The 19,390-nt window shown below is 41.9% G+C and overlaps 1 protein-coding gene and 1 pseudogene across 2 annotated transcripts; one reads left to right on the forward strand and one right to left on the reverse strand.

Moving 5' to 3' along the window:
• Window positions 1-9,722: 9,722 nt before the first annotated feature.
• On the reverse strand, window positions 9,723-10,781 carry ATOH1 (atonal bHLH transcription factor 1; the record flags this gene model as incomplete). Its single annotated transcript, XM_081304332.1, has 1 exon — window positions 9,723-10,781. One exon carries the CDS (start codon window positions 10,779-10,781, stop codon window positions 9,723-9,725), a length of 1,059 nt encoding a protein of 352 aa, XP_081160458.1.
• A 5,286-nt stretch (window positions 10,782-16,067) lies between these two features.
• LOC308654714 (nuclear RNA export factor 2-like) lies at window positions 16,068-17,470 on the forward strand (annotated as a pseudogene). The gene is made up of 2 exons: window positions 16,068-16,147; window positions 16,356-17,470. The product of its transcript is annotated as a nuclear RNA export factor 2-like (transcript).
• The last annotated feature ends 1,920 nt before the right edge of the window (window positions 17,471-19,390 follow it).

The following is a 19,390-nucleotide window of genomic DNA, read 5'->3' on the forward strand; positions in this document are numbered from 1 at the left end:
AGGGGCTGGGTTTGTCAATCAGCAGTAGAACAATCCTGGATTCGATTCTCAGTTCTGGGAAGAAAAAGTCTATCTAATCTAAAGAGAGAGCAAGACAAGGAATTCTCTGGTAGCCAAAACATGCCCAGGTCTGAGTGATATCAGTTCTCACATGTCTCTTTCTTTGGTATTATCTGCCTGTTTTGGGGCCAATGGCAAAATCAAATTAGACAGGGGTTCCTGACCTCAAAGTTCTGGCTCATTAAAAATAAATCAATATTTATTGTTAACAGCTCAGGAAGCTGAGACAGGAGGATTAGTTTAAGACCAGCCTTAGCAACTTAGCAAGGCCCTAAGCAATAACAAGACCCCATCTCAAAATAAAGAAAATAAAAAGGGCTGGGGATGTGGCTCAGTAGTAGAATGCCCTTGGGTTCAGTCCCCAGTACCTGCCCTCCATAATCAACCATGCCAGTAGAGTATGACAGGTTTTTGTGGGATCCCATGAGAAAAGAAAAAACGAACAAATCTTCACCAGGACTTGGAGGTTGAGGAGGCACCCCAAAGCTGGTGAGCTCCAGAGGAATTATTTTTCTATGTATTCCCCAGTAGCATGAGGATAGAAAGACTCACCCAAGGGGAAAAGAGGGGATGATATATATAAAATACCTGGCACTTGGAAACCTACTCCAGAGAGTCTTCCAAATGAACCCTCCTATGTTATTCCTCTTCTACAGACCCTGAGAAGCCCTAGGCTCTCTTACAAATACTGTTTTAGGCTGAGTAACTATGCTTCCCTCTCTCCACCCCTCTAGTCCTTATGCATTCTACACCCTATCTAGGCCAATTGGCCAAGATAGGGTGCAAAATGCATAAGAAAACATTAGCTCACAGTCAACAGACTTGGTATGGGTAAATCAACAACTCTCTATAGCAAAATTGATTTGGTAGAGAAGCAAGGAAAGATACATTCAAAATATTATTGAGAAAGTAGTGTCCTAGCCTAGAACAAACTCATTTGGGTTGTTTTTAGAGTAAAGCTAAATAGAAAAGAGCTTCATCCCCCTTTTCTAGAAATGGGAGCCATGGAGAAATCCCAATTGAATATGTGGAGGAGGGTGGTTGGCCACGTGAGTTGCATGGTACCATATATAGAATATGTTAGAGTATGTAGGTTTAGCTCTCAGTAAAAACAAAAGAAAACAAAACCAGAACCATCTGAAGTAAATCCTTCGGAGATATCCAGTCATGCAGGTGAGGAGATAGAGCAATTCGGGGGTAACCAGCCCATGAAAAAACATCCAGGCAAGTAGAGAATTTATCTCTTGATCCATCTAGTCTCTGTTGCTGCTTGTAAACTTTCCCCTTTGGATTAGAAATATATTCTCCTTTTCAAACATACCCACTGTACACTTCTTTCTTTTGGGAAGTTGAAAGCATTTAAGTCATAAGCAATACAAAAGAGATTGCCCATAACAAATGGGGCCTGGTGGTATAAAATGGAGTACTGACTCATGGCAGGTAATGAACAGAACTTTTCAAAACAAGGAAATACCAGGGCAGTGGTAAATGTTTACTTGGAGGGAGGTTTAGAGGAAAAAGCCAAGATCTCAGATGACCAGGTGAATAAAAAAAAAAATGTATTTTATCACTGAATGAACCCACTGGTACAGATGTAGCAGGTAAACAGAGAGACAACAAAAATTATAGCCCTTTTCCCTAGTATCCTTTTAAGCATAAATGGGGCAATAGTTCTGGTAATTGACTTTGGGGCCATTAGTCTTCCAGACACACTTTCATATAATGTTCTTTAGCCTGATTCTCTAAACTCGTGTGCTAATTCATATTTGATATTTGAATGGATTTTTCTAAATGTGTTAAAAATGAATTTTAATATAGAGTATGAGGCAATCATGTTCAGTATCAGTCAAATCAGAGAAGCAAAACTATATTTTAAATAAAAATTACTCTAACTTTAGCATGTCCCTTAACTCTGTCACAGAGGAAAGGATCCTATTCCATTGCCATTTTTAAAGAAATATCTTAAACTATTTCCCTCTGGAACAAATGTAAAATGGAAGAATCCAGGGATCTCTGTCACCTCCACATTTGAACTACCATAGGAAGAGCAGGCATGCGGTGGCTGGTTCAAAACAATTACCTGAGGCAGGTAAGTGTGCTGGAAAGAATGATGACCCTGGATCCAGAGCACATTTGGGTTTCTGTGATGGTGAATCTAAGAGGTTATGTCACCTTCAGCAGGTCATTCACTGTCCTACAGAATCTTTTATTTATTCTTTTGGTTTTCCTGGCATGAAATTACTACTGTATTCCATTAAAAACTTTTTAAGAACCAAAATTTTTCCTGAGCTCAAAAGAAAGAGATTGGGACTGTGGTTTTTGATTAGTGGTTAAGAAAAGTGGTTCAAACCACTAGGGCCGGGGTTGTGGCTCAGCAGGAGAGCGCTTGCCTAGCACATGTGAGGTCCTTGGTTTGATCCTCAGCACCACATAAAAATGAATAAATAAAATAAAGATATTGTGTCCAACTACAACTAAAAAACAAACTGGTAATTGACTTGCTTTGAGGCCATTAGTCTTCCAGACACACTTTCATATAATGTTCTTTAGCCTGATTTTTTAGCCTGATTTTTTTTTTAAAAAAGAAATCAGACCACAAAAAATCTGTAGTAATTTTGAGGAAAAAATGAAGGCTATGTACAAACATACACCTGGAACTGCAAATGAAATAATCTGATGACAGACAGAAGACTGCAATGCTGTGGCCCATTTGCAGTAAGAATGCCACTATCATCTGGGGAAGAAAATTTCTTTTCCCCGTTTGTTCTGAGATCCCCACCAAGAGACAGAAAAAAGGTCTATTTTATTTTTGTGCATTTCTGATTGTAGTTACCCCTCCTGCTATACATTGGTACCCAGTAAGTGCCTATTTATTGATGAGAAGAAAGGCAGAGTTGGGAATGAGAGATATAAGTGCAAGAGCTTGGGAGAAATAAAAGAATTAAAAACCAAAGCAAGTTTCTCTGTTTCATGAGATGATTGCCTCCTAAATCTTAAAATTGGTTTTCTCTGTATTTTCTGATGACTATTAGCAACAGGAAGAACCAGCTACTTCAAGTGAATTATAGGTGGCTAACATTGATGATCCTCTAAATTCAGGCTGGATTTTGCAGTCACGTGACTTTGTCTACCTAAGTTCAACCAAGGACTTCCCAATTCTCTGAGTTTGTTTAATCTGAGCAAACTCTTTCTCCCTGAAAGTCCTCATGGACATGATTTGGCATCTCCCACTGAGCCTCTTATGTTGGACAGTCAGGGGCGAATGTCTTATACATCTTGTACTGTTACTCCTCTCCCTCCAAAGACAGCTGGCATCACTTTGGAGTGGAAAGTTTATAGGCCTAGAACACATTGTCCTAGGCCCTAGGACAAAGTCAGGTCATGAGATCAGAGAAGCTAAGTTGTCTGCTTCTTTTCAGGGGAAAAAAATCACTGAATATTGTAAAAGGAGGAAAAAGTAAATTATTGGGCAGTAACTATTTAAATATGAAACTTTAAGAAAAAGTCTAGTAGAAAGTTCTTTAGGTTCATGCTTCAGGAATCTTCCATCCATCCCACTTGTACAGATTCACCTAGGAAACCTGAATGCAGATTCCTAGGATTTTTTCTTTCACCCCCCTCAAACTATGGAGTCAACATCCCTTGGGCTAAAAGACAATTAAAAAAAAATCCCATACATCAAAGCTATTTTTTTCCAGAAGCAAATGCTATTATGGAAAATAAAAAGACCTAGCCTCCCACCTTCCAGGTTTACCAGGGGCCCTGTTTTCTATCTCACCTAGTTTTGTGGCCTCTAAGATAGAAAGAACATGCCTGGTCTTTCTTCAATTGCCATCTCACAATGGACCCTAGTTAATTAAGGATCCCTTCTAATCCTAGCCTCTCCCTCTCCAACACTGAAGCTAAGAGGCCCAGAGATGAGTGGGATTACAAAGATCTGTTTCCAGAAAAGACAAATAAGTGTCCAGTGGCCCAAAAGAGCATCCAAAAGAGAACTGACTTGCACATCGATTGGCCTGAAAAATCCCAAGATGTGCCCCAGATCCCAGCTGATACTGTTCTTCATTATGGGGACAGTAGTTGGGCTCTGGAGCCTGGTGAAACAGCTGGCTATTAGGATACCATTTCTTTCATCAGATCTTTTGATTCTCCAATCAGATTTTTTAAAAAAGTAATGATAATACTTGCAGTGGATAGCATTTTGTTTTCATCCTGTGGAGGAACCTTCTGATTTCCCTGGGAAAAAGTATGAACTTGGTAAAATGGGCCAGGCCTCTCTGTCGATTTGGCAACATAAGACTCATAATTTGCTTGTTTGGAACCAGAGAAAGCAGAGCTGAAACAGGGAAAGGAACCCTGGGATGTACAAAAGGCCTAAAATCTTTGTACTGAAATTCTTAGCTCTTCTGAGGAGCCAAAGGAAGTGAGGGCCCTGTGGATTGACATGTGGAAGACAAAGTCTGCGCAGCGATGTCTTCTCGATTAACGTTTAAACTCTGAGAATTTTAACAGCATAAAAAAAAATTCTCTTTAGAATAACAGAGGGCCCAAGAGAATAAATATCTGGTTGGAAGAGGGAACTGGATCTTCAACTACTTGCTCTGGGCCGGGTATTCTCCCGGGTTCGTGGGGAGCCTTGCGCGGGAGGATGCGCTCGCTTCCCAGTCTTGGTTCACTGCTTCAGGTGCCTCAGCCCCCGGCCCCACTTTTCCTGGACAACCCCACAGCTCTCCCGCCGCCACCGCCGCCTCCAGCTTCCCCTCCCCTTGGCATTGCTTGGCTTTAACTTTGCGCAGCTTCTTTTCTTGCCGGGCTGGTTGCTGGGAGGTGCAGTGGGCAGTGGCGGCTCCCGCTGCGAGGCTGGGGGAGGAGAGGGGCCCCGGTCGAGTGCGGGAGGCGGCGAGAGGCGCTGGCTTCTGTAAGCTCTGCCGGTGGGGGGCCGAGGAAGGCTGTCGACTCGGAGGAGGCCGAGGTTGAGGAGGCCGGGGAGGGGTGATGATGGTGTTAAATGTGGCCGCGCAGCTCCCCGGGGAGCTGCCTGAAAGGAGAGTGCGCTCACCAGCTGACAGCGCGTGCTCCGCTCCAGACGCTCCGCACCGCGGCCAGGAGCCTCTGCCAGCCCCTCTATTGTCAACCGTTCTCTAATTAAGAAACACTCACATTACGGCAAACTACCCCCACGCTTCTGGGTTCCTGTCCTTTCCTTTATCTTCCTCCGACTTCTCTCCTCCCCTGCCTCTCCCCTGCGTCCAAGGATTTAACCCGTTCTCCACTCCCTTTGCCTTTTCTTGTTAGGGGCCTAGAAGAAAGGACGGGAAACTTCTATGGTGTGGGTTCTGCTTGGCCTAGTGGCCACGGAGGTTGGACAACGCACACCTCTATTTTATCTCCCCTGCCTGGGGTCCCACCCGCTCTCACAAAATAATTGCAAATATTTCAGCTACTACCGGTCATATTTAACTCTCACCAGAACTTAACTGTTATATTTTTTTTCTTTCCTTCTAGATTGCAGTTGACAAGTATGTCATTGACAAGTGGGACCTCTACTTTCCCTTTCCTGTTCTTTTTGGGGTTTGGGGCAGGTGGGATAAAGTTGATAATCTTTTTCTTCAACTTTTCAACTGGACACAGGAGAGAAATTTTACAAGATATGCTTTAACAAAAGACTGCTTACTTGGTTCAGGTTTAAATTTCTAAAGTCAATAGAAAGGCCTCATGAAAAGTATTGGTCCTGCATTGGTTAAGATTAAGGAAATTAGTCTCTCTCTCCCTCTCCCTCTCTCTCCCTCTCCCTCTCTCTCTCCCCTCCCCTCTCTCCCGTCTAGACCCCAGTTGGCAATATCCCATAAAGAAGGTGTTAAACTTGCCAGTTGCCAAAAATAATCTTCCGTCAGCTCTCCGTGAAATCAAATAAGTTTCCAAAAGTGTGGCCAGCCAAAACCCTCCACAAATAAGTCAGTGATGGGTTGGAAGGCAAAGGCAGAATATAAAGCAAGCTACTTAAAGTATAGAAAATTCAAGAAAACACCAGCAGTGTGGCAAAGGACTAACCCGATTTATCTATCTTCATTACTTTAAGAAATGCTGCCTCTTTGTTTGTTTGGGTGATATTAAGCATGCTTAACTTGCACACATAGTTGATTCCTTTGCTAGTATCTTGGATACTTGGATCTGACTTTGGAAGGTAGAAGCTAATTGCTAATAATGGAGAGAAAGGAACCAGTCAGCATGGCAGGAGTGGTCTGGCATATGGGGAATGAGCGCTCAGAAATACTCAATATTCAAGTTTCCAAAATATTAATGAGATTATAGCAACCTGCAGCTATATGTTACAGCTTGTTAATGGAGTGTAAGAGAGCGAGCTGCCAAACGTTTGTTATGCAAACTCCATAACAGAACCTTAAAATGGAAATGTGATTGTACATCTTTTTCAAAGAAATGCCAGCATAAAAAAAATAAATAAAAGGAAAGAAAAGAGGTTAAAGTTCTCATTTGAACTTTGAGCACTCAATTTACCACAAAGTAGTTTGACTTTTTGTTCATGTCTGGATGGGTTAGAAGCATTCATGTTAAGCCTTTAATCAGTGTGATATAGAAATTCCAGTCTGATATGGTTGTTTTTCTCTTGAGAAGAAATATAAAGAACTTCCTTAAGTGAAGACAGGGTTATCCCCTATATAATTCCACTAGCATTTAAAAGTATAAATATTTGCTTATGATGACACAGTCCCCACTGGAGCATTTAGATAGCTGTAGCTCCTGTCCATTGATGTTCTTAGAGAAAAGTTCTGTGGGAGCATCGATCTGGTGAACAGGAATACTAAGATTTAGTTTTGGATATTGACCCTTTCTGGCTTTGTGATTTGAGAACAAATTATGGGCAGAAATTTCCTCATTTACGAAAGGTGTGGAGGAAGATGTTCCTGATGTCCTCTCTGTTTTGCAATTTCTGAATTGATTAAAAGTAATGATTTTGATGAGATGTTTTCCTTCTGTGGTTGATACAAAATGAGCATAAATGGTTTTGAAAAATGAAATACAATTGTTTACTTTGAGAAAAACAGTCACATTTTTTCTTCCTCCGGTCCTTACCACTAACAGGTAGAAGATTTTAGGTCCTCTTCTCTCTCTGTCTCTACACATACAGCAAAACACATCGAACAAAGAAGCTATTAAAATATGTGTTTTCTCATTCTACAAGGTTGCTCTATAGCCATGCCTGTTTGGCTTGTTTATTGAGAGTGAGATGGAAGTGTGTTATAAGCAATCGCTTGATTTATTCAACAGCCCAAAGATTCCTGATGCTTATCATAGCACAGCATACTCAGTGGGTGCAAAAGGTTATCTAAAGGACAGGTGCATTGTTTCGGTCCCTGGAAAGTGTCACCAGCTAGCGTTCACCTCGCCCGGAGAGCTTGTGAGGCTCTTGGCTCTGCTTGATCCGCTTCACCTGAAAGCCAAGGATACTCAGGTGGTCAGTTGAAAGTTCCGTGGTTCTCTATGGTTGGTCAGAACCTGTACTTCCTAGCGCATTACTTTTTCTACAAACCCAGGTTTTGGAGCCTGTCAATTTTCTTGTGGTGCTCTCCCCTTCTAAAGGTGCTGAGATAGGAGAATACAGGAGCTTGCAAACTCACCTCTGCTAGCTTTTTTCTTTCTCCTTCCTTCCTTTCATATCCTGCAATTTTTAAAAATCCCAATGAAAACACACAACATAAATTATTTTGCTTAAAACCAACCTCTCAAGTTCAGCGATGTTTATCTAGTGGAATGTCGTGATATCCTAGTTCTCCTATGTTTGCCAAACATATATTTTAAAATCCCACTTTCTAAACACACACCCACATGCACAGGCACACACACCCAGAGTATTATCTTTAGAATCTATGATCTTGAAATCTCAAATAGAATTTTCTTTAGTGAGGACACCTGAGGTGACAGTGGTAACACCCTTAAGTTTCTTCAACTGACCTTAAATGTAGTTGAATGTATTCTGCAAAGAAACCAATTCAGAAGGATAAAATAAGAAAAACATTAAATGTTTCTATATTGGAAGAAGAATTGTTTGAAAAGAAAAACTGAACAGAAGTTAATAATTTCCTACAGCAACCAGCACACTTCTAATTTTTGAATCAATGATCACTAATTTCCCTTATTCCCCGCCTCCCTAATCCTCCTTCCTTCTTAGAAACCCCCTCCCTGGAAAGAAGGGGGGTATGGAGGAAGAGGGGGGGAGGAGAAAAGGGGGGAGAGTTAGCTGGTGCTGTGTATTTGACCTACCTGAAAAGTTTTGGGCTTATCTAATTTTTGTAAGTAAAAATAGCTAACCCTGATAAATTTAACTACTAACTAGATCCTAGAAGACCTAAAAGACTATAGCTCCCCTCACAAATACTATGAACACTAGGAGTAAGACTGGAAATTCTGGCTATTCAAAAGGCAAAATTGCTGCAAATTTGGAGAGTTTTATCCCACAATTTAAATTATTGACTCAAGTGCTTTTCTATGTATAGATGCTACCCAAAGGCACTAAGTTTACAACACTCTTCTTTTAAAATATTAGGTCCTATAAATTTGGATTTGATAGACTGACTACTTCCTTAAAGTCTTCCAGGCTATTTAGAAATCATTTTCAATAGTATAATGGGATGGAATAAGTAAGTGACAAATAAAAGTTCCTTTTCAAGTTTATTGTTATCATTTGCAAATGTAAATACATAAAACAATGGCAGTTGGCTTTACTAAATTAAAATAAAATTATCTCGAGTAGAAAATGTAAAAAATGAATCAAGATAAGTAGAAATGGTAGCAAACACTCAATAATAAATAAGTTTTCTAACAATAACAAAGCAAAATAAAATTGACCAAATGCTTTTGACACTACTAGATATGTTTTTATTTTCATTTTTTTAAACAAACATTTGCAAAGAGCTTAAAGATTATAAGTGGCCGTGTTTAAAAAAAAAAAAAACACAAAAACTGGTCTGCAATTGGCAGTTGAATTTCTCCTGGAGCCGCAATAGCAGCGACTGATAAAGTGCGTGCGCCAAGTTTCCTAAAGGACGCCAACGTTCTGGCGATCGGATGCACATACTGGGTATGTTTATACAATATATAAACCCGCAAAGGTCCCCGTTTTCTAACAATTCCATAGTCAAAAGTTATTCACTTTGGAAGCATTGACTTTGCGATTCATAATGCATTTGGGGAAACAACTTCAGAAGACTTAATTCTCCCACACGAGTGCGCGCAACACACAGGAATGGACGCCCAGGGCATAAAATAAATTAAACCCAAACCAGTGACAGAAAAGATGCGACGTTTTAGCAGCGTGTTGGCAGAAGAGACTATAATAATGATGCCACATCTGGGTACATATAATTATACCATATCTACCTACAGGGGAAAGCAGAAGGTGGAAGGACGGGCAAAGCTTTAACAGCAAGCTTTCATCAAACAATATGAGCCATAGGAAGTTTGGAATAGCGGCGGCTTTTGCAAACCATCAAATGTAGCTGCCATCTGAAGCCAAGTCGTTGCTAAACAACGACCATTGCAAAGCAAAAATTAAAGGGTGCGGGGATATTTAACCGCGGGGCTTCCCGCGCACTGGGAAAGGGCAATTTTGTTTCTGTCTCCGTTTTCAGGGTTTTGTCACCTTTCTAACTTGCCTCATCCGAGTCACTGTAATGGGAATGGGGAGAAAACTCCCCGTCGCTTCTGTGGGACCGGGGGGAAGTTTTGCTACTATCCTCCTGCACTGGCTGCAGGATGCCCCCAGGCAGCGAAGGCGTCAAGTTTTTTTGCGCCATCATCGCTGTCAGGGCACTGTCCTCGAAAGTCGAGAAGTGCAAAGCGTCTAGCTGCACCGAGTAACCTCCCGCGGAGGCCGGGGCGGAAAAGCGTGTCCGACAACTCCCTGGTGGGGTCGGTCGCTGGCCCCCTCCGGAAGCTGGTTGAGCCCCAGATGCTGTGGCTGTGCCCGAACCGCCTTCGTAGGAGGCTGCAGCACGAAGGTGGTGGTGGTCACTTTTGCAGGAAGCTGGCGGCGGCGATGGCTGTTCCCCGCCGCTGGGGGTTTGTAGCAGCTCCGACAGGGCGTTAATGTAGATCTGGGCCATCTGCAGGGTCTCATATTTGGATAGCTTCTTGTCGTTGTTGAACGACGGGATAACATTGCGCAGCTGGTCAAAGGCATGGTTCAGCCCGTGCATCCTGCGCCGCTCCCTGGCGTTGGCCGCCAACCGTCTTTGCTTCTGCACTCCATTCACCTGTTTGCTGGAAGGGGCTCTCTGGCGGCTGCAGCCCAACTCATCCACCACCACCCCTCCTTTCAGCTTGCACAACTGTTCCCGCACTTTCACCGGTCCTGGACTTTTGCTGACGTTGCCGTCGCTGGTGCTTCTCCTTACCAGATCCCCCCGGCCGTCCGCCTCGTCTTGGGACGCAGCGGCCTCCGAGGCACCCAGCTCAGGAGAATGCAGCAAATACTGGGCGGCGCGTGCCGTACAGATGCCCTGCAAAGTGGGAGCCAGCCAGGCGCGTGGGTCTGTGCTGTCCAGGAGGGACAGCTCCGCCGGGTAGACTGGATGCTCTCTCGCCTGAAGGGTGGCAGGTGGCTGTGGCGGCGGTTGCGCGAGGTGGTGCGGCTGAGGATGGCGATGGTGGTCCCCCAACTCCTTCACTTCAGCCCACTCTTCAGCATGTAGCAGGCGGGACATTGCACTGCAAAGGCTCGGGGAGGTGCAGTTTCGGAGGCGGCACTGGTAACCCAGCTCAACCAAAACCAAAAACAATAACAAAACCCCCCAAAACCCTGCCTGGCTCTCTTCTGCAACGTCTTATTATTTTTCCTTCTCTTCGACCCTCCCCCACTCACTCGGAGATCACACACCAGGTCGCGTGCAACGAAGCTTCTCCGGTTGCTGAAGGCGCTGCGCCCCTTTAAAAAGCGGCACGCGCCAGTGTGTCTCCCCCCCCCCCGCTCCTCTCCCAACCCCCTCCTCGCGCCAGTCGCGTGTCTGCTCAGCCAATGAAGGGCGCCGGCAGGCGCGTGCGAGCAGCCAATCAAAGAGTTTTTACACCCAGAGAAAAGTTCCAGTGTGCAGAGAACTTGGGCGTCCGCTCATTTCTTTCTTTCTCTTTTCCCCCTTCTTCCCCTCTTTTAAGTTCCTGACATTCATTTGCTGACTGCGGGCCTGTAATTCGACTCTCCCGTGTGTCACCGCCCAAACGGCGGAGTGCGTGAGCTGGTGCGGACCTGGCTTTCAGCTGGTGCCCCAGATGTCCTAGGTCAGACGTGCGCCGCCACGGGCGGCTCGGGGCGAGGTTGGACGCGCCTGGCGCCGGGAGGGCACTCACAGCTGAGAGCTGGCCGGTCCTGTGCTCCGAGCTAGGATCACAACTCCCATCGCCCAAACATTTTTAATCTCTCATATATAATATGGTATGTGTATGTATAAAATTTGTGTATAAATATCTCATTTGTGTGCTCATAGATGGAAAACTATTAGATGATGGCTCTCATTTAAAATTACTTAGACTAAAAGAAGGAGAAGACATTAATGTCTTGGAACGTTTCTTAATTTTACTACGTCTTTTCGTGTCTTGCTCCAGAGCTAGTTCGTCTTTGTTATGCAATCTTTTTCTTAATGAAAAGTAAAGCTGTGTACAGTTAGGGTGCACCAAATTCCACTCCTTCAGTGCTCTCCGAGCCGGTTCCTCAGCACCCTTGCGGCCAGTTAGGATTGTGTTCTTCAAAAAACTCTCTGCGGAGTATAATTTTAGGGCAGGGATATCGTATGCACAGTATTATGCATAGAGTTTACACACACGCACACACACAGCAGGACTCCTTACCAGAGCCCAAAGAGAGTGCCCAAATTAAAAAGAAAGGTGCCCGCCTTTCCTGCAATTCTGAACACTTTCAAACTACGGAACCAAAGTAATCTACCTCGGGAGCCCTGGCTTTACTACATCTCGTGGCTTCTTCTGCAATTACCCAGAAACTACAGCCTAACCCACTTCTCCCCGTGTTTAGTTTAGTTAGGGTGTGTATTCCCCTAGCGCAAAAACCCGGGAGGTCCTTGGCGAGGCTGGGACGCCAACTCCCAGGTGAGCACTCTCCTCTCACCGCTTTAGCTTCTGCCTGGTCTAGTCACAGCAAAGAGCCAATCAGAAGCTCCAGGGCTCGGGAGTGCTGTTACTTGCGTCCTGCGCGCCCCAGCTCCAGGCGCTTCCTGCAGCGACCTTGGGGCGCTGGAGTGGGTTGCAACCCGTTGGTGCTACTGCAGCTTTTGACTTTTGAGGTGGCTGTCGTCCGGCAAGCAGTTTCTTCCTCCCGGAAAGGTAGTGAAAAGGAGAGCCAGCAGAGTATCCTGGAACCGGTCTTTGCTGGGTTCAGAGGCAACTGAGAGGTGTTGTCTCCAGTATTCACAAGGACTTGATCCCCATCTGCCATCTAGAACTCCTTAGACAGAAGAATTTCTACTACTGGATTGGATTGGTGATACATATATATTCCAAACTGTATTGTTGGATTGGTTATATATATATACACACACACACACACACACATACATGTATGTATGTATGTATATATATCATAAGATATATCTATATCTGTGTATCTATCATAAGTGTGGAAAGAGAACAGAGTGTGTAAATGATGCTTAATACATCTTCGTCTGTTTTTTACTCATCCTCGTCCATTTGCTGGCGTGCAGAAACCGTCCAGGCCTTCTGACCTAAAGAACCAGAAAAGTCACAGCTGGACTTTTTGAGTGTTTAGGCTTTGTTGAAATAAATATGTTAAATAAAACCCAGCAAAACCAAAAAGCCTAAACCTAGTTGAAAACCATATATGAGAATAATAATAAAAGGTCATTATGTGTATTTTTTGGAGACAGAATTCCCAATATTTGAGTGAGTGAGTGGACTGGGTAGTATTGAAATCAACGAATGGTGCTCTTACCACAATTAATGTTAATATGTAAAATATGCCACTTAAAAATAATTTCTAGTAGCTGTAGGTGCCAAAGTTAAACTTTTGGAAAAAATGATTAGTCATTATTTGTGTATGTATGGCAGTGTAACAGTTAGAGCCCAGAAATACCAAGTCATCTGTATTGCATTTTATACTGACTTTCCTCCACTGGATCTGCTGAAAGGTACTGCTGAAATTCTTTCATACACTATCACTACCAAAGGTGTGGGATGTTCAAATGTTCCTTGAACTTTCATCTTCCAAACTTTCTATCTGTACATTAAATGACTGTGTAACTGCAAAATATTCATTTTCCTTTGAGCTTGGATTTATGGGTTTCAGCCCAATATTTACTGAATACATAGAATACTGATCCTAATTGGCAGCTTTATAGTTAATTAGCATTATTTCTTTTTTGAAGCCAATCTCAATTTCTAGGTGAGTAATTTAGAGTGCCCCTGTGATGAGTGGGACTGTAGGAGTTTCCACAGTTTGTGGCAACATGCATTTATTTTGCCCTTAAAATAAATAGGGAGCTGTCCGCCTCACCTCCTCCTTTTCTCTTCCTTCTCTTCTGTCAGGTGGAGCTGAGGAAGCTAAGCATCTGAGATGGAGAAGGGGACACAGGACCCTGTGCATAATATCAGAACCTGAGTAATGTAAGCCCTAAGGCAGATTGTGAAAAGGGATGCAAGTAGAGTGAGCATCCAAGGGGGCTGAATGGTGGCAACAGTAGCGCAGCCTGAGGGGTTCTTTGTGTGGGGGCAGCCATTAGTTACTACAAAAGAGTTTTTGAAAAAAAGTAAATACCTGAGGATAATGAGAATTGGTTACTCACTATCAGAGAAGGGAAGAAACTGTAGAGTTGGATTAAAATTGGAGATTTTGATATGAAATTATGATTTTACTACATAGGAACAAACACATAAATGTGGTGTGTGCATAAGTGTGTACCTCTAGATGTCCTCTTCATTCTCAGAGCTTGACATCAACAATGAGCATGTCTAATTCCAAGATTTCAGTTTCCAAACAAAATTCTTGACCAAAAGGAATCATGGCTTTTTCAAAAATGGATTGAGTCCAGAAATGGAAGAGAAAAATAAAGCACAAGATGCGCCTGAAATATCTTACTATGTCAGAAATATGAAGTGCTTAAAGGATGATGGAGACGTGTCAAAAGACCACAGAAGCGTGCTTGAAGTCCTTTCCACCGACAAGATACAGGATAATGTAGATACCAAAATAAATAACAATAATGACAGATTTCTTCCCATTTGAAATAAAGGAATCTTATTAATATGAATAGAATAAATAAATACAATGAAGTTTTGATAAATATGTATTGGTTACAAAATACATATTGATTACAAATGAAAGAAGATTGACACTCAATGGAAGTATATGACAAATATCCACTTAATCAAATGATCAAAGTTAACATCACCAGCTATTAGACAAAATGAATTTATGTGCCACTTATTAGAATGCAGAGGACACAGCCTGATATTCCTGTCAAAGATGCCTACCCTTTTTCTTGATTAGTCAAGATAAAACATTAACCCAGTTCAAACTCAGAAACATTCTAGAAAATAACTAGTTTATCATCTTTCAAAGTGTCAGGATTGTAAAAGGCAAACAAAACCTCAGGATTCCCAGCTAGAGAAGACTAAGGAAACATGATAAATCTGATGCCTGATTCTAAACAGGGTCCTTTGCTAATAAAGAATATAATTGGAACAATTGTCAAAGTTGTATAGTGTCCTCGAAATAAATGATAAAATTGATTTCCTGATTTTGATGGTTATAACTGGTTATTTAAGAGAATGTCTCATTTTTAGGGAATAGTCACTAAAGTATTCAAGGATAAAGGGGCAGGTTAATGGTTTTGTTAAAGGGTATTTGCACTATATGTTCAACCTTTCTGTAACTTCAAGATTGCCTCAGAATTAAGAATAAACAATGCAACAGGCAAATGAAACAGCCAAATTTAGTTTGTTCATTATATGTAAAGGTACTAATTCAAGTCAATCCAAGAATTTTACCCAGGGTGTTGAGGCCTGTAGTCATTGCAGACACCTTACATTAAATTTTGCTCTGCTCGGCCACAGCAAAGTATGTATCCAATGGGTCTGGGAATTCTCAGCTTTTAATGAATAATTATTGTATATTATTCAAGAGGTGCAAAAATTGAATATTAATTTGAAATGCATTATCTTATGGGTTATTTTAAATAAGAATTTCCAAGTCATGATGGATTTTAACCAGTGTCCTGATGAGGTCACAAACATTAACAAACAAATAACAAAGAAGTGTTGTTTTTCACTATTGGGCATAGTCATATCAGTTGGCAATTATGCTTAAGAATTAAACATTTATTCTATAATTCCTATCTGAACTGTATTTCAGAGTAATCAAAGGGCCTGACTTGATGAAAATGTCTTTTAAAATAATTAATATAATAAAGGTAGAAGAAATAAAACATTTAGAAAAATAAACATTTTGCCATTCTTAAATGAAAACATTTGCTGATTAACACTGATCCCTGAGGTAGCTCAGATCTCTCCATCATGCGACCCTCTTCAGACAATGCCTGGTAGTCAGCACTTCCAAGGTTATTCTGCAGTACCTTGAGACAGCATCAACAAAAATGTGATCAAACATTGGAGAAATGTGGGACAAACAGAAATGAAGTTTCAGAAAACAGTGATGATAGCAGTGCTGTTCAAGGAAGAAGGAAAGATGGGAAATCTTCCTAGGGTAATCTTGGCAGAAGGAATCTTCATTATGAGCGTTCTGGATATGAACTGCTTCCTTCAAAACTCCAGGAGGGTGATCAAAATGTGACCCACTCAAGTCACCCACAGTAACAAGAAGAGAGGGAAATGGTATAATGAAGAACAAATCCATATTACCATGTGGAAAGATACAAATCCGGAAGAGAGAGAAAAGAGGATACACAAGGAAAAGCCATGTGGAACTGGTTCAAGGTCACAATTCCATATGGGAGAAAGTATGACAAGGCATGGCCAATGAATACATTCCAGAGCCACTCAGTGTTCCCTTCACCCCGGTTGATTCACATTACATCAGAAATCAGACCCGGTGCTTTCTCCAGGATATTAAAACTGCTTCTGCATTGAAGGATATCAGCTACAAGATTTGTGATGAGGATAACTGAAAGACATCTGTGCCTGAATCCATGAGAATAAGTTCATGCCAGAACAAGTGGAGCAGCTAAAGCTGTCTATAAGCAAATGATATGATATCTCCTAGCAAGTTCTCAGCCTCTAGAATCTCTATTTTGACTCAGACTTCAATTCATTACCCTGAATTGAAGAAACTGCATGTTTGCTACCCTGAAGATCATTGAAAGGATTTCCCTGAGCAGTTGTCATTGAACTTGGAAAACAATAAACTCTACCAGTTGGATAGCCTGTCTGATTTTATAGAGAAGACCCTCAAAGTCAAGATCCTGAACCTTTCCAAAAATGAGCTGAGGACCTCCAAGGAGTTGGATAAGCTGAAAGGGCTGAAGCTGTGCTAAAAGGGAACCCTTTGTGCAGTGCCTTCACAGACCAGTCTGCATATGTAGTAAGTGCCATCCAGGATTGTTTTCCCAAGTTGTCACACCTGGATGGCCAGGAGTTATCCATGCAATTATATCAGCATACTCTGATGCTCCCAAGCTAATAAAATCCTGCACAGAAAGCTATAAAGGGTCTGCGACCTTAAAGAATCTAGTTCTGTAATTCCTATAGGAGTATTACTTGATCTATGACTATGGAGATCCACAGGGTCTGCTTAGCGCTTACCATGATGAGGCCTGCATTTCTCTAACCATTCCCTTCAACCTCACGGACCCAGCCCCAAATAGCTTGTGCAGGTACTTCAAATATAGTAGAAATATGAAGAAGCCCAAGGATTCCAACATGCAGAGACAGCTGCTGAAACACACAAAACAAGACATTGTGGATTACCACAGTGTGTTGCCAAAACTGAGTATGACTTCAGTTGCCTTCTGGTAGATATGTGGTTCTAGATGGAAATAATGCTCTGCTTCTCTGTGAATGGGGTGTTCAAGGGTACAGAAGGAAATCCTCAAGGAGGTGTCCATGCCTTCACCCGGACCTTCCTTGTTATCCCTATCAGCTATCCCAGTATATGCATCATTAATGATGAGCTTATTGGGAGGAATGCCAGCCCTGAGGAGATCTAGAGCTCTTTCTCCATCCCAGTGCCTACACTGTGCTCCACCTCCATGCCTGCGCTCTCCCAGGCAGGTTTTTTCTACATGGTCTGTGATGAAACTTGAATGGTCTCAGAAGTGCCATGAGGACAAGTGGAACTATACTAGAGCTGTCAGTCTTCATTATGCTCCAGACTGAGGGCAAGATCCCAGAGGAAGCCTTCAAACAGATACTATGAAAGGAGTCCTTGAGTGCCATCTTCCTCTTCATCCACATCACTTCCACTTCATTCCACATCATTGTTTCTCTGTCTTAAGCCATGTTCATGATGCGTTGGAGATCTGGCTGACCAAGAAGCCAAAGTTAACTTGTAGGCTAGGTAACATAGCCTTCCAAAGGGCCAGTTATTCTGTTTTCCCTATTAAAGATGGCTGTTTATTTCCATAATAAAGATTGATATTGGACTTAAAAAGACAATGAATGAAACAGATCAAATTTCAATGGGGAACATTACAACGGAGGGGTCAGCCGGTCTCATTGGAATTACTGATTAATCTTAGCATCATTTAGAGTAAAAGACCCTGATGTTATGTGTCTTGGTTTTATGCATTATACAGTACAAAGACTTTTTTGAAGTATTTTTTAAAAAGAAAAAGATAAATTTGATTGTAATTAAGCCTCAGAGATAATCTATTTACATGATGTACAGTGGATCCTATACTAAATGGTCACACAAGAATGCAAAGAGTAAACTCACATTTTATAATATTCTAAAGAACACCATTCAGTTTCAAACAAGTCTGCAATATGAAGGAGAAAGGAGGGAAATGAGAAGCTGATGCCCTGGATTAAGAAAATCTTAAACCATGAAATACAATATGTGAGCCTTGTTTGGATTTGGATTCAAACAAACAATAAAAGAGCTTTTTTAAAAAGAAAGGTGGGGCTGGGGATGTGGCTCAAGCGGTAACGCGCTCGCCTGGCATGCGTGCAGCCCAGGTTTGATCCTCAGCACCACATACAAACAAAGATGTTGTGTCCACCGGGAGAAAAAAAAAAAAAACTAAACTAAAAATAAATAAATAAATAAATATTAAAATTCTCTCTCTCTCTTAAAAAAAAGAGATTGGTGAAATGTGAGTATGAACTCCGTATTAGATCATACTGTCAAAATTTTAAGGTAAGCTGGGCACAGTGGCACACTCCTATAATCCCAGTGACTCAGGAGTGAGGCAGGAGGATCATAAATTCAAAGACCAACCTCAGAAACTTAGGGAGACCCTGTCTCATGTCTCAAAAAAAAAAAAAAAATTAAAAGGCTGGGGATGTGGCTCAATGGTAAAGTGACCATTCAATCTCTATTACTGAAAAAATAGTGGGGGGGGGGATGGCTACAAACATTAACACAGTGTGTGTGTGTGAGTGTGTGTGTGTGTGTGTGTGTGTGTGTGTGAGAGAGAGAGAGAGAGAGAGAGAGAGAGAGAGAGAGAGAGAGAGAGAGATATTGTTCTGCATAAGGTTCAGATGGTCAAGGTTTCCTTATCACAGAACTATATTTTGAAATAATGTTAAGACAATGTTTGGACAGAATCATGAACGTGTACTGTTGTTTATTCCAGGTGAATGTGAACTGCTTCTTGTTATTCTTCCTGATAAATTTACCAGCTGCATATGAGTGTAGTAGTAACCTAGCAGCTGAGTTTGAAGCCACCATTTGCCTAAGTTTCCAATAGTCTACTGTCATCTGCCATGGTACATCTAATTTTTGTAGGTGTCAAGGTGGCAAATTACCTGGGCACATGATGGAGACCACTCTTCCTGCATCCTTTAGTGGTTTGCATTTCTGAAAATAATACTTAGTCTCTGTACTTCCCTCTAGTATGTAACATTTTTATAATTTACCATCTCAGAGTGGATGCACTTCCAGAATCCAAAGGTTAGGAGCAAATATGAGGTTTCTATTAACTCCTAAATATATCCATCCATATTAGTAAGGTTTCTATTATTATAATGAAATGCTCAGGTTGAATACTTTATAAAGAAAAGTACTTTATTTAGCTCATGGTTTTGATGGTTCAGTGGCATAGAGTGGACATTGGTTTGGCTCTAGTGAAGACCTCATGGTGCATGGTGTTACAAAAGTGGGAGTGCATGCAAG

This window comes from Spermophilus citellus, assembly GCF_964194105.1.
Source record: "Spermophilus citellus genome assembly, chromosome: 8".
In the NCBI taxonomy this organism is placed as follows: domain Eukaryota; kingdom Metazoa; phylum Chordata; class Mammalia; order Rodentia; family Sciuridae; genus Spermophilus; species Spermophilus citellus.